At 46.2% G+C, this 12,339-nt stretch overlaps 8 protein-coding genes and 1 non-coding gene across 9 annotated transcripts; 5 read left to right on the forward strand and 4 right to left on the reverse strand.

Moving 5' to 3' along the window:
- Positions 1–102: 102 nt before the first annotated feature.
- On the reverse strand, positions 103–2,148 carry KAR2 (Hsp70 family ATPase KAR2; the record flags this gene model as incomplete). Its single annotated transcript, XM_037284265.1, has 1 exon — positions 103–2,148. One exon carries the CDS (start codon positions 2,146–2,148, stop codon positions 103–105), a length of 2,046 nt encoding a protein of 681 aa, XP_037140161.1.
- Positions 2,149–2,409: 261 nt separating this feature from the next.
- Positions 2,410–3,159, forward strand: TAD2 (tRNA(adenine34) deaminase; the record flags this gene model as incomplete). Its single annotated transcript, XM_037284266.1, has 1 exon — positions 2,410–3,159. The coding sequence occupies one exon, from the start codon at positions 2,410–2,412 to the stop codon at positions 3,157–3,159; it is 750 nt and encodes a 249-aa protein (XP_037140162.1).
- Positions 3,160–3,168: 9 nt separating this feature from the next.
- SNX4 (Snx4p) lies at positions 3,169–4,434 on the reverse strand (the record flags this gene model as incomplete). Its single annotated transcript, XM_037284267.1, has 1 exon — positions 3,169–4,434. One exon carries the CDS (start codon positions 4,432–4,434, stop codon positions 3,169–3,171), a length of 1,266 nt encoding a protein of 421 aa, XP_037140163.1.
- Positions 4,435–4,636: 202 nt separating this feature from the next.
- BRE2 (Bre2p) lies at positions 4,637–6,073 on the reverse strand (the record flags this gene model as incomplete). The annotated part of the gene is made up of 1 exon (XM_037284268.1): positions 4,637–6,073. The coding sequence occupies one exon, from the start codon at positions 6,071–6,073 to the stop codon at positions 4,637–4,639; it is 1,437 nt and encodes a 478-aa protein (XP_037140164.1).
- Positions 6,074–6,258: 185 nt separating this feature from the next.
- Positions 6,259–8,838, forward strand: PPR1 (Ppr1p; the record flags this gene model as incomplete). The annotated part of the gene is made up of 1 exon (XM_037284269.1): positions 6,259–8,838. One exon carries the CDS (start codon positions 6,259–6,261, stop codon positions 8,836–8,838), a length of 2,580 nt encoding a protein of 859 aa, XP_037140165.1.
- Positions 8,839–9,024: 186 nt separating this feature from the next.
- On the forward strand, positions 9,025–9,106 carry HG536_0Etrna9S. Its single transcript has one exon. It is a non-coding gene; the product is annotated as a tRNA-Ser (tRNA).
- Positions 9,107–9,301: 195 nt separating this feature from the next.
- HG536_0E04030 (NMT1/THI5 family protein) lies at positions 9,302–10,324 on the reverse strand (the record flags this gene model as incomplete). The annotated part of the gene is made up of 1 exon (XM_037284270.1): positions 9,302–10,324. One exon carries the CDS (start codon positions 10,322–10,324, stop codon positions 9,302–9,304), a length of 1,023 nt encoding a protein of 340 aa, XP_037140166.1.
- A 320-nt stretch (positions 10,325–10,644) lies between these two features.
- HG536_0E04040 (uncharacterized protein) lies at positions 10,645–11,094 on the forward strand (the record flags this gene model as incomplete). Its single annotated transcript, XM_037284271.1, has 1 exon — positions 10,645–11,094. One exon carries the CDS (start codon positions 10,645–10,647, stop codon positions 11,092–11,094), a length of 450 nt encoding a protein of 149 aa, XP_037140167.1.
- Positions 11,095–11,161: 67 nt separating this feature from the next.
- Positions 11,162–12,307, forward strand: HG536_0E04050 (uncharacterized protein; the record flags this gene model as incomplete). The annotated part of the gene is made up of 1 exon (XM_037284272.1): positions 11,162–12,307. The coding sequence occupies one exon, from the start codon at positions 11,162–11,164 to the stop codon at positions 12,305–12,307; it is 1,146 nt and encodes a 381-aa protein (XP_037140168.1).
- Between the last annotated feature and the right edge of the window lie 32 nt (positions 12,308–12,339).

Raw genomic sequence — 12,339 nt, forward strand, 5'->3', positions numbered from 1 at the left:
CGATTATCGCAGGAATGCGACAAACCTTTGGTCTGTATCTAATTATGAGAAAACTAATGATTTATTAACATGCTGATGGGAGATGCGAAAAAAAGAATACCATTACAATTCGTCATGCTCGAAGTAATCACCGTCTTCGTCCTCATCTTCGTCCTCATAAGCACCAGCAGGGCCACCGTCGGCAGCGCCATATAGCTTCGAAGTAATTGGGTAGGCAACCTTCGACAGAGATTCGAATTTCTCTTCGAAGTCTTCGCTGACGGCGCTCTCGAAATTGTCTTCTAACCATTCCAAAGTATCATTGGCGGCCTCTAACAATGTCTCCTTATCTTCCTCCTCTAATTTCTCGCCCAAATCACCGTTGACTTGGTTCTTGATGGAGTGAGCATAGTTTTCTAGCTTGTTTCTTGCTTCTATCTTCTTCTTGATAGCCGCGTCTTCGGAGGCAAACTTCTCTGCTTCTTCAACCATTCTATCGATCTCATCCTGAGACAATCTACCCTTGTCGTTTGTGATCGTAATAGATTCGGACTTACCAGTGCCCTTGTCAGTGGCGGACACCTTTAGAATACCGTTGGCATCCAGGGCGAATGTGACCTCAATTTGAGGGACACCTCTTGGAGCTGGTGGGATACCAGTCAGTTCAAAGTTACCCAACAAGTTGTTGTCTCTAACCATAGCTCTTTCACCTTCGTAGACCTTGATCATGACGGTTGGTTGGTTGTCAACCGCAGTGGAGAAAATTTGAGACTTCTTCGTTGGGATGGCAGTGTTTCTCTTAATCAAGGAAGTCATAACACCACCGGTGGTCTCGATACCCAAAGTCAGGGCGTTGACATCGAGCAGAACAATGTCTTCGACACCGTCTTCACCAGACAAAACACCTGCTTGAACAGCGGCACCGAAGGCAACCGCTTCATCAGGGTTAATACCCTTAGAAGCCTTCTTACCGTCAAAGTAAGATTCCAATAGTTGTTGGACCTTTGGAATTCTAGTCGAACCACCGACAAGAACGATATCGTCGATATCCTTCTTCTCTAACCCAGCATCCTCCAAGACCTTTTCAACTGGCTTCAAAGTCTTCTTAAACAAGTCCAAGTTCAGTTCTTCAAATTTAGCTCTAGTCAATGTTTCGCTCAAATCGATACCATCGACAAAAGAATCGATTTCAATACGAGTGGACATTTGGCTCGACAACGCACGTTTAGCCTTCTCGGCTTCCCTCTTCAATTTAGCCAACGCCTTGTTGTTATCAGAGACATCGATACCATGCTTCTTCTTGAATGCCTTGATCAATTGACGAACGATCTTGTAATCAAAATCTTCACCACCCAAATGAGTGTCACCTGCGGTGGCCTGCACTTCAAAGACACCGTTTTCAATCGACAGCAACGAAACATCAAAAGTACCACCGCCCAAATCGTAAACGATAATCTGATGTTCCTCCTTCGACTTATCCAACCCGTAAGCAATAGCTGCCGCAGTTGGCTCGTTGACAATTCTCAACACGTTCAAACCGGCAATGGTACCGGCATCCTTGGTAGCTTGTCTCTGAGCATCGTTGAAGTAAGCAGGAACGGTAACCACCGCATGGGTAACCTTCTTACCCAAGTAATCCTCAGCGATTTGCTTCATCTTACCCAAGATCATACCAGAGATCTCCTCAGGAGTGAAAACTTTCTTCTCCCCCTTTACTGTCACCTGCACGGCCGGTTTTCCATTGTTGTTAACCACTTCAAATGGCAAATGTTTGATGTCCCTTTGAACCGATTTATCATCGTATTTCAAACCGATCAACCTTTTGATGTCGAAAACCGTATTTCTGGGATTACTAGCAACCTGATTCTTTGCTGCATCACCAATCAATCTCTCATCGTCCGTGAAAGCCACGTACGAAGGTGTAATACGGTTTCCTTGTTCATTGGCCAAGATTTCGGTCTTTCCGTTTCTCATCAAAGCAACACATGAATAAGTAGTACCCAAATCGATACCGATCACTGTCCCATAACTCTCAACATCGTCTGCTCTCGCCAATACTCGTGACGATTTACCAGATCCCTGTAACGGCAAAACCACCACAAACAGGGCATAGAGAATAACCGCTAATGGAGCCAGCCATCTGCTACTGCTTGATCTGTTGAACAGCATCTTTTTCCAATCTCAAACAGTGGTCACTTCCAATATTCTCCTTAATCTTCCACCACCCGATCCCATCTTGTTTATATAGTCGTGTCTCCATCATTTGCTGACGTGTCTTCTTACAGTCCGGCTCGTGGAACGTTCTAGAACTTCGCGCTGTCGCCGACGGTCGCCGAGCGACGACAGTAAAAGCTGTCCGAGAAATTGAAAAATTTCATTAAAATTGGCTAAGATGAGCTCAAATGGTGGTCATTGGGAGCCGATTGAGCGATGTTGGAGGTTCGTTTGAAGCATATGAGAAGTGCTGTGAGGTTGGCGAAGTTTGCCTTGGATCATGGTGAGACTCCTGTGGCGTGTGTGTTTGTTCATGAGCCTTCGGGACAGGTTGTGGCATATGGAATGAACTACACCAATGAGTCGCTGAGTGGGATTGCGCATGCAGAGTTTATGGGAATCGAGCAGTTGCGGGAGAGGTTTGGCGGTGGAGAGGAATTGATGTGTGTTATGCGGGACGTAGTGGTTTATGTGACGGTGGAGCCGTGTGTTATGTGTGCGTCTGCTTTGAAGCAGTTGGAGGTTGGGAAGGTTGTTTTTGGGTGTGCCAATGAGAGATTTGGTGGCAATGGGACTGTGATAAGGGTAAACGGGGATCGTTGTACTGGTGGTCGTGGATACGTGGCGGTGCCAGGAATATTACGTCGGGAGGCGATCATGTTGCTACGATATTTCTACGTACGGTCGAATGAGAGGGCTCCTAAGCCGAGAAACAAGGCCGAGAGGCGGCTGGACCGCAATGCGTTTCCCTCGTTACCGTGGTCTAGGTATATTGGGCGGGAATCGTTTGTGGAGGAGTTCGGCGAGAAGATGCTGTGTCATTTCGATGACAGCACGGACATATTCGGGGACTTGGTGGATTGGGATCTCATAGACGAGCCCTGCGATTGGATCCTGGAACATCTGAAGACGCAGTGTCAAGAGTTTGCCTTGCACAGACGCAAGAAGATAAAGCTTGAAGTGTGAACGGTATACTTATAGACTCTCATCGACTTTGATCCATGTTTCGAGCATCTTCTCGTAAAACTCGATATGATGATCAGCCAAGCTTCCCAGCGATTCCTTTAGCTCCCTGGTTTTCAGGTCTTCGAACAGCGCCACCTCTTTTAAAGTTTCCTGCTCGAAGGCGTCGGCGACTTTCTTAGCGCTTTCTAACTCGCTTGTCAAAGAACTGATCTTGGTCTCTAGCTTGTCGATTTTCTCACGACGGGCAGCCTCCTGATTTATGCCAGCCAGCTCTTCTAACTTGTTTGTGAAAAAGTTACTACCTCCATATCCCGAGATCAGGTTGTTCTTTTCATTTACTGACTTGGTCAAGTATTCGCTAAGTTCCTCATAGTCGATCTGCTTTTGGTCTTTAAGTTTGATCAGCTGGCTCATGCTGTCGATATAATGCTCCAAATCCTTCAGATCCACAATGTACTCGTAGTCCAGGAATTTACTGAGGTCGCGTATTCCAAAGGAGAGCTGAGTTATTCCCTCGTTGAACAGCCTCAATTTTTTGGCCAACTCGTCATTCTCACCGCTGCAAAGCTCTTGCAAATCTTGTAGATTCGCCCCTAATTTGGCATAGTCTTCAGAGATCAGGTCATGCTTCTTGACCACCTTATGGAATATCTTGTCGATCTTTGCGACATTGTGGTCCAGCTTATCACTTTTCTCCTTGATTTCGATAAACTCATCGCTTTGTTTGTGAACTGTCTTGAAAGCATTCATAAAGGCATCGGTTACTTCTTCTTTGTTTGTCTGAAGGTGCCCAGATATGCTCTTTCTATATGCATCCCAATCCTTGCTTACCAAAAAGGTCATCAAGACCGTAGATTGGCTCAAAGTGGGATGGTTCGCGACTCGTCTCAGGAAATTCTGCAGGCTATGGCATCTCTTTTGCGTGAAACTCTGGCTAAAGCGGTCCCCGGCTATATATTGCAACACTTTCTTATCTGGAAGTGGAGGCACAATGCATGTTGGATGATCATTCAGGAGTATGTTGTGGAGCAATAAAAGATCACTGTACCTTCGATGAACCACTATGATGGCATTCTTATCACCGCCGTAGTTCTTGTGATAAATTGGATTATCTGTTTTGGTGGAAATTTGGTAACTGACATAGGATGATGCCGTACCTTGGTCTCCTGAACGCTTCTGCGGATCCGATACCAATATTTCTAGCCTATACTTTAGATTTTTGCCAGCATTCTCTTGTTTTGATGATCCCTCTTTAACCTCTTCAGCAGCCTTCATTTGATTAAATAGTTGAACTAAGAGCTCTGAATTGTTGTAAACTAACCTATAGAGTGCAGCCAGCAGACCAACTATCTCTACTGGCCACTTGAATACTGATCATGCTGCTTTTATATGGGTTAAATCAGAAATCCCTTTAGATGGCTATAGTTACCATTCCGTCAAACGTGATCATAATACCGATTAATCTACCTTTGCCCGCCTACACTTTAAGCAGTTTAGCATTGATCTCTTCCTCGACTTCATCAACTATGTCCCACACGATATCCTCGGCTATTTGCTCTTGATACAGGGTCTCTAGCACTCTGACATCGTTAGGTCGAGGATGCGCTTTGAGAATCTCATCGAGGAATTTGAGTTCGGACCGCTGGGTTATTATCCTAGCGGTGCCTCCGTTAAAACAGCTTATTGTAGGGTAGTAACCGAGCTTGTTGTTGTTGACGTATTTATTTCTCAGCAGGAGACCTTTCTTTTGCGTTGAATCCAAGACACCTTTATCGTTATTAGATGCACTTCCATGTCTCCAGTAGTCGAAAAAGAATTTTTCCTTGTATTGCAGCTCACTGAATGGTGGTAAGAAGGGCTTCAGGTCTTCGAATGCTCTGCCTAATGGCTGTCCGTTTAGATACACTGAGAGGTGCGAGTGCGCTAGGCGGTAATATTCTTCTCTTTCTCTCTTATCAGAGGAGTGGTATTCAGGTTTGGTTGTCTTCACATAGTCAGTGGCTTCGAAGAATAGCTGGTTCTTATATCTAATTGCAATGTGGTCCCGTATCACATTGTTATTGTCGATATCTTCGAGCAATGCCTTCTGAAAATCTACGTTAGAGAATGCCTTCTTCGTCTTCTTTTTGTTCGGCCCAGGGTCTTCAGAAGCCCAATAATCGTTTGATGATGTGGGTTTGGAACTATGGCTTGACAAAGCGGCTATCCTTCTTTGTATATATTCGTCCGCCTGTTGTTTCTGTTCCTCGAACGTTGGCAGTCTTAGTAGCAGACCTATCCTGTCACCGGGTTTCAGGGACTTCAGAGGTAAAGTCTGAGTGATGATTCCCTCATGTATCGACTCCAGCGTGTGATCTCTAATCCCATACCCATAGGAATCGAACCCCACAGGAGCCTCCAGTGAGGCCTCGCGCTTCGAGATACCAATCCTGAGGTGCGGAATCGCATTCAGCACATCTTTCCTCTTCTGTAGCGAAGCATCTTCCGGGAAAGGCTCCAACAGTCCACCTCGGATTACTTCGACTTCCCAATATGCTTCACCGTCTTTCACACACGCATCACACCTCGAAGTTCTCCAGCCCAAAGAATCGTTAACGCTGACCAGGTCGTTCCCATCCTTGATCAGGGAGATGCCGTCAGATCGGTCCATAACATTCATTCCCGCGTTTCTGAAAGGGTACTCAGAGCAACAGTAGCCCAACTCAGTGAAATGCGGATTGGGCGCACATGGCCTGTACACGAAATTTCTCCTATTCAACGGGATATCCTCTGGCTTGACAAATACTTTGACACCGTCATCTTTAGTCTCGATCTCATGAGTCTTCTGTACTGACGGGAACCGAGGTCGTACGGGTCCACTGTCGTTCCCACGAACGAGCTCTTCCGCCTGGTAAGGTATAATGCCTACTTTCATTTCAGAGCCTCAATTGCAGTTCATTCAGCCCAATTTTGACCGTCATCGTAGATAACTTCTCAACAGTCAATCACTTTGACGACTTACAATTGATCAATAAGTTCGCGCGGTATTGGTAAAATGACTAGGTAAGTCAAGATAGGAGGCCAGTACAGATCGCGGATCAATCTGCTGATGTTTTGACAATGGCTGAGGGTGACAAGAAGTCTGTTAATTCAAGAAAGAGACCGTCCTCTGCGGTCACAGGAATAACGAAATCTATCTCTGCATGCAAGAGATGTCGCTTGAAGAAGATAAGATGTGATCAAGAGTTCCCTAGCTGTGTCAAATGCGCCAAGGCAGGCGAACCATGCGTTTCTCTGGATCCTGCTACTGGAAGAGATGTTCCTCGGTCTTATGTGATATTTCTGGAAGATAGACTTACAGCAATGATGAAGAAGCTGAAAGAATGTGGAGTCGATCCTACTCAAGTCCAAGGAAACATGCCCGCGACGAGCAGTGACAATCCAATTAACCTCGATCTTTACGAAGAGACATTACGGCAGGAGCATGAAATGCCGCACGATAATGTATTCGCAGCATACCTGATCAATAAGGCAACCTCCATGCAGAGAGGCGTGAGTGCTTCGTCGGATGTGGTGGGAGAAAGACCCAAATCAGATGTAACGATAGATGCCCCTTCGTCTGAAGGGCTTGTTCATCAGCTTAATGAACTTGATGAGCCCGATAAAAGTGTCGCTGCACTGGGAGCGATGAAGAGTAACGCCTCAAACTCATACCTTGGAGACTCTTCTGGTATTCCGTTTGCAAAGCTTGTTTTTACGGCAGTGAATTTCAGACCTGACCTAGTTGGAGACGATAGTGATGAGGAGATCAAGCAGAGAAATGGGAGATATGCCGAGTATAATGCATCTGAATCCTCAGGAAATTTCGATCCCGTTTGGTTGCCTTCACGCAACGCCGCTGAGACTTTGATTTCTCGCTATTTCGTCGAGAGCAACTCGCAGTTACCAGTATTACATCGAGAGTATTTTCTAAAGAAATATTATGAACCTATCTACGGGCCTTGGGATCCAGATCTATCGATTGCCTCTGATCATACCAAGATCAACACTTCGTTTAAGCTTCCCAAGAGAACCTCTGAAGATTGTCCAGCTAATAATGGCAAGCATATTGATGAACAAGCAGGTGAGCACCGTCCATGGTATGATGTCCTGAACAATTCAGAAAAAGTTGCAGATTCAAAGGTAGAAGTTCTTGAAGAGTATTGCCTGCCGTACTTTTTCCTGAACATGGTATTTGCCATTGGAGAGTCTGTGACAGTTCTGCAATCGGATATACATGACGTCGTCACTTTCAAGAGAAGAGCGATGCATTTTTCGAAAGCACTTTACGGCTCCCCAGATCGGATGGAAGTACTTGCCGGTACCATATTGATTGCAATTTATTCCTTGATGAGACCTAATGTGCCGGGAGTTTGGTATACAATGGGCTCAGTGTTGAGATTAACTGTCGACTTAGGTCTTCATGCCGAGAAGCTAAACAAAAATTATGACCCCTTCACCAGAGAGTTGCGAAGAAGGCTTTTCTGGTGCGTCTATTCTCTGGATAGGCAGATATGCATATATTTTGGTCGCCCTTTTGGAATACCGGAGGAAAATGTCACTGCGCAGTATCCAAGTGTCCTTGATGATGCCTTGATAACCACTTCCAACGACGATATTAGTGACTATTCCAAGGTGAAGACGTCAATATCAACGCCCAAAGTTATTGCGCTAGCGATGTTTAAAATACGAAGAATTCAAGCCAGTATTGTTCAAGTTTTATATGCGCAGCATGGAGAAGTCCCAAGAAGGTTTGCTGACTTAGAATTCTGGAGGTCTTACATGCACGAGATAATAGACAAATGGTTTGAAAGAGAGGTTCCAAGAACTCACAAGAAGATGAATTGCAAGTTTACTACGGAATTCTTCAGTTTGAACTACTTCGTTACAAAGTGCATGCTTTATGGACTTTCACCGAAAAACCTAGCTTTAAGTGACAGAGACTTTGAGATTGTCTATGACGCTACGAAGGGAACTATTGAGACGTATGACATACTCTGTACCAAACAAAAGATCAATTATACGTGGGTAGCTGTCCATAACATATTCATGGCAGGTATGACGTATCTCTACGTCGTCTATTACTCTGATAAGGGATTACGGGAGGGCCGACAAGCTGTAAAACTGCGAACTACAGCCATCTTGAAGGTTCTCAAGGAATTAATTGGCTCCTGTGAAGCGGCCAAAAGCTGTTTCATCATCTACAAGGTGTTATCGTCCGCCGTAATAAAACTTAAGTTCAATGGAAATCAGCAGCGCTCAGGCGAAACACAGTCTCGGGAGCAAAACTTACCACTCATTGATTCAAATGCGACCAAGCCGGAGCCTGCAGCTAGGTTTTTCTCAGACAGGGCCACGAGAAACTTAAATATCAAGGAAGAACCGCTAAATTTTGATAATTCACTGGACCAATTCTTTAACGAATTGGAGAAGGTGGCTTCAGCTTCTGAAAATGAATCAAGTGTAGGCCAATTATCGAATGTTAACTCACCAAATATAGGTGATCGTCAGGATAGGACCGATAAACAGAATGACAGTTCTTTTACGGCAAAAGACGGACAACGTTTGATAGATATGATATCTCAAGTGACTACCGAGTCTATATGGGACGAATTGTTTGGCAAGAGCATGAACAATGAAGCTTTTGCAAGTACTGACTAGCGCAAGCTGCTAGCGATGGCGTGCCAAAGGAAATATTCGAAAACTCTTGACCATGGTAAATATCTTAGAGTTTTGATAATATAAATAAGCAGAATTTTGTCAATGGAGGATTCAAAGATTGGTGATGAATGATTTTCTGTCGCTCATATTATTTTATATTTATTTCAAATAATCAACAATTTTAAAGGCAACTTGGCCGAGTGGTTAAGGCGAAAGATTAGAAATCTTTTGGGCTCTGCCCGCGCAGGTTCGAGTCCTGCAGTTGTCGATTATTTTTTTGAACCCAGTGTCCTATAACACTGTTCATTATGACCATGTTCAAGCTTAGATCTGAAACTTGAATTTTAGCGTCGATCTCAGCATCCAGTTAGTTAACACTTCAAGCTTGTCTTAGATTCCATTCTATGAAGGTTAAAAATGTACATAGAAGATTCGTTATAAAAAGATTCGGGCATCACGTCCATTAAGCTGGTAGGACCAATCTCTTGAAACCACCGCAGTCTCTGCAAGCTTCTTGGTGGATAGCCATCAACCTCTGGGCCTCCAATGGGTCGGAGACTTCTTCTGGCTCTGGCCAAGACAAATACTCGTTGGTGTAGTTAGCAACGTAGTCAGGTGGCAAGACCTCCAATCTCTTACCGTAGCCGGTAACCTTCTTCCAGTCACGGTGCACATTGAATAGGGACTCGGAGAAGTAAGCGTAACATCTCTGGAATTGCTTGAAGGACAAGTCGTTCTTCAATTCTGGCTTGAAGTCGACGTACTCGTTCCATGCCTTCTCTGGCTCAGCCAAGACGTAGTCGGTAGCCTTCTTGATAGCCTTCAAGAACTTTCTGACCTTCTCTGGGTTCTTGGCCAAGAAAGCGTCGTTGCAGATGTACAGGATGGTACAGAAACAGCAACAACCCAAACAAGCCAGCTTGTCGATTCTCAACATCTTGGCATCAGTGGATGGTCTACCTTGCTTCTTCAAGTACTCTTCCAATTGCACCTGTTGCATACATTCAATACCGATACCAGCGTCGATCTTACCTTCGATGATGTGCTTAGCAACGTTCATACCGCATCTGATAGCGGTGTATTCGTCTGGCTTCATGCCATAGTGCTTAGTCAATTCATCAACCTGGATCTTACCAAACTCACCAACGTAACCAATTCTCTTGCCCTTCAACGATTGGAAGTCCTCGGTGATGCCGCTGCCGTTCAAGTACAACAACCCAGTGAATGGCTCGTCCAACAAAGAAGCAACAGAGGTCACTGGGAAGCCACGGGCCTTGGCAGCCAACGTGTGGATCATTGCCTTCAAACCCATGTCCACCTTACCGGATCCAATCAACTCGGTAACATCCGAAGGGTTGGTTGGCTCCAAGATGGCAAGGTCCAGACCCTGCTCCTTGAAGTAACCCTTCTGTTGGGCCAAGTAGATAGGAATGTGGTATGGAGCTGGTTGCCAGTTCAATAGGAAAGTGATCTTCTCAGTAGACATTTTGGTTGTTCTATTGATGTAGATTTCCAACCATCAAATGACATTGCTACCACCATCTCTCGTCCACCTTATATACCCCATTTCCAGCTCCCATACCTGTTCTTACCACTGCCTTCCCCAAACGACACACCTTACAAGCTTCAGTCCCATACAAACTCACACCACATTCTACCAACCCTATGGCTCTGAAGGAATGCCCTTCTTTACAAGATTCATTTAAAGGTAATACCAATTGATGATTTTTTTAGTTGAATGGTCCCGAAGGGAAACGATTAGAGTCATGTTGACTTAGTGCTTCTAATCAGCCAATTATCGACGACATGGCAACCGAGTGGCAGCCCGAGGCGCCTCCCATGAGCCGGCTGTTCGTTCACACTGCAGAACTGGCCCAATGGGTCCACTGCGAGGAACAACCGGCAGCCCCCGTGCGGTACAGGCTGCTGGGTCAACTGGCGGAAATTACTACCACCGGAGAATCGATTGAGCTGCACATCAGAGACTTGCCCGAGTTTGGAAATGCCGGGCAGGAAGGTATAAGAGCAGTTGTGGGAAGTCGAGTCTACGAGTCGCGATTTGTCGAGAATGCGGGCGTTGATAAGGAAATTGCTCGAGCAGGCTGTGCGTTGAGTGTCTGTCTTGGTGTTGTTCTACAGCGGGATGGAACGAGAATTCTTGAAGTGTTTGACGTGCAAGTGCTGAAAAGACGGGAGATCGAAAGGCTACGCTACTTTATCTGTTCTTCACTTGGGTCTGAATTGATCCGGTCTTAGAGATGGGTTTGAAAAAATTCACGCAGCAGATGGGAAGAATCGGCTGGACCAAGCGAGTTAGTGGTCGATGCTGACGTTGAGACGGTTCCAGCACACCTTCCAGAGGTTCGACGTGGCGATTGTTAGATCGCTGGCGAAGCCGAACGAGCAGTTCCACCTGTCGCAGCCGTTGCAACCGGGTCTCGCAGTGAAGACCGGGAATGGGCCTATTCTGCATGACGACATTATTGGGAAACCGTACCGGTCGTTGTTGGAGGCTGGAGCTTCCAAGTACATTGTGACGAAGCCCACGTTGGAGGAGTATGTGGTGAATCGAAGACGGGAAGCCCAGCCGATATATGCGCTGGATGCAGGGATGATGGTCGAATTGAGCGGGATATGCGTCGACTATCCTCAGTTGAGAGTTTCCGAGCAGGCGAGGGCACTGAGGCCGCCGGCTACGTTGAAGCTGTTGAATGCTGATGATCCTTATGACTTGGCGTTGATCCGCAGGTTGCAGGAGCGTAAGGGCGCTTTGCAAGCTAATTTGACTGCTACAAGGCCTCCTAAACAGTTTTTGGAGTGCGGAACAGGCCACGGCTCTCTGACTTTGAACATTCTGAAGGAAATACACGGTGGCAACGCATTCTACGATGGTGAGAACGACCTGACGAGGGGTTCCATCCTGCATTCGCTCGACAGGAGTGAAAAACACATCAAGGTCGGTGTCAGGAACGTTAAGCACTATATGCGCGGAATGTACTGGCCCGATGTGGAGTTTCATTTGACCGATCGAGGTCCCAGCGAGTGGTTGCAGAGCGAAATCTCCAGCTACTATCGATGTCAGCTGGGCCAAGCGCGGGAGAATGAACCGTTCTTGAGCGGTGCCTTTTTAGATATGCCCTCGCCAGAACTGCATCTGAGCGTTCTGTCCGACGCCTTGACGGTGGATAGTCCAATCGTTGTCTTTGTTCCAAGCATCATGCAACTCTGGGACTGTCTGTCCCACATCAAGACTCATGGCGTCAGGCTGACTCTGACAAAGGTCTGCGAACTAATGGCGGGCTCGGGCGGCGGCATGAGAGAGTGGGACTTGAGACGAGTGTCTGTCAGAGAGACGGGACAGCACGGTGTGGTGATGAGGCCCAAAGTAGGAGCAAGAATCGTAGGTGGCGGTTTCATCGGCGTGTTCCGCAAGCTGCCCAACGACTCCATTGTCAAGAAGTGGGACTAACCATCCGATTGGTACCTCAGTTCAAATACATG

The sequence above is a fragment of the Torulaspora globosa genome, chromosome 5 (genome assembly GCF_014133895.1).
Source record: "Torulaspora globosa chromosome 5, complete sequence".
NCBI classification, from domain to species: domain Eukaryota; kingdom Fungi; phylum Ascomycota; class Saccharomycetes; order Saccharomycetales; family Saccharomycetaceae; genus Torulaspora; species Torulaspora globosa.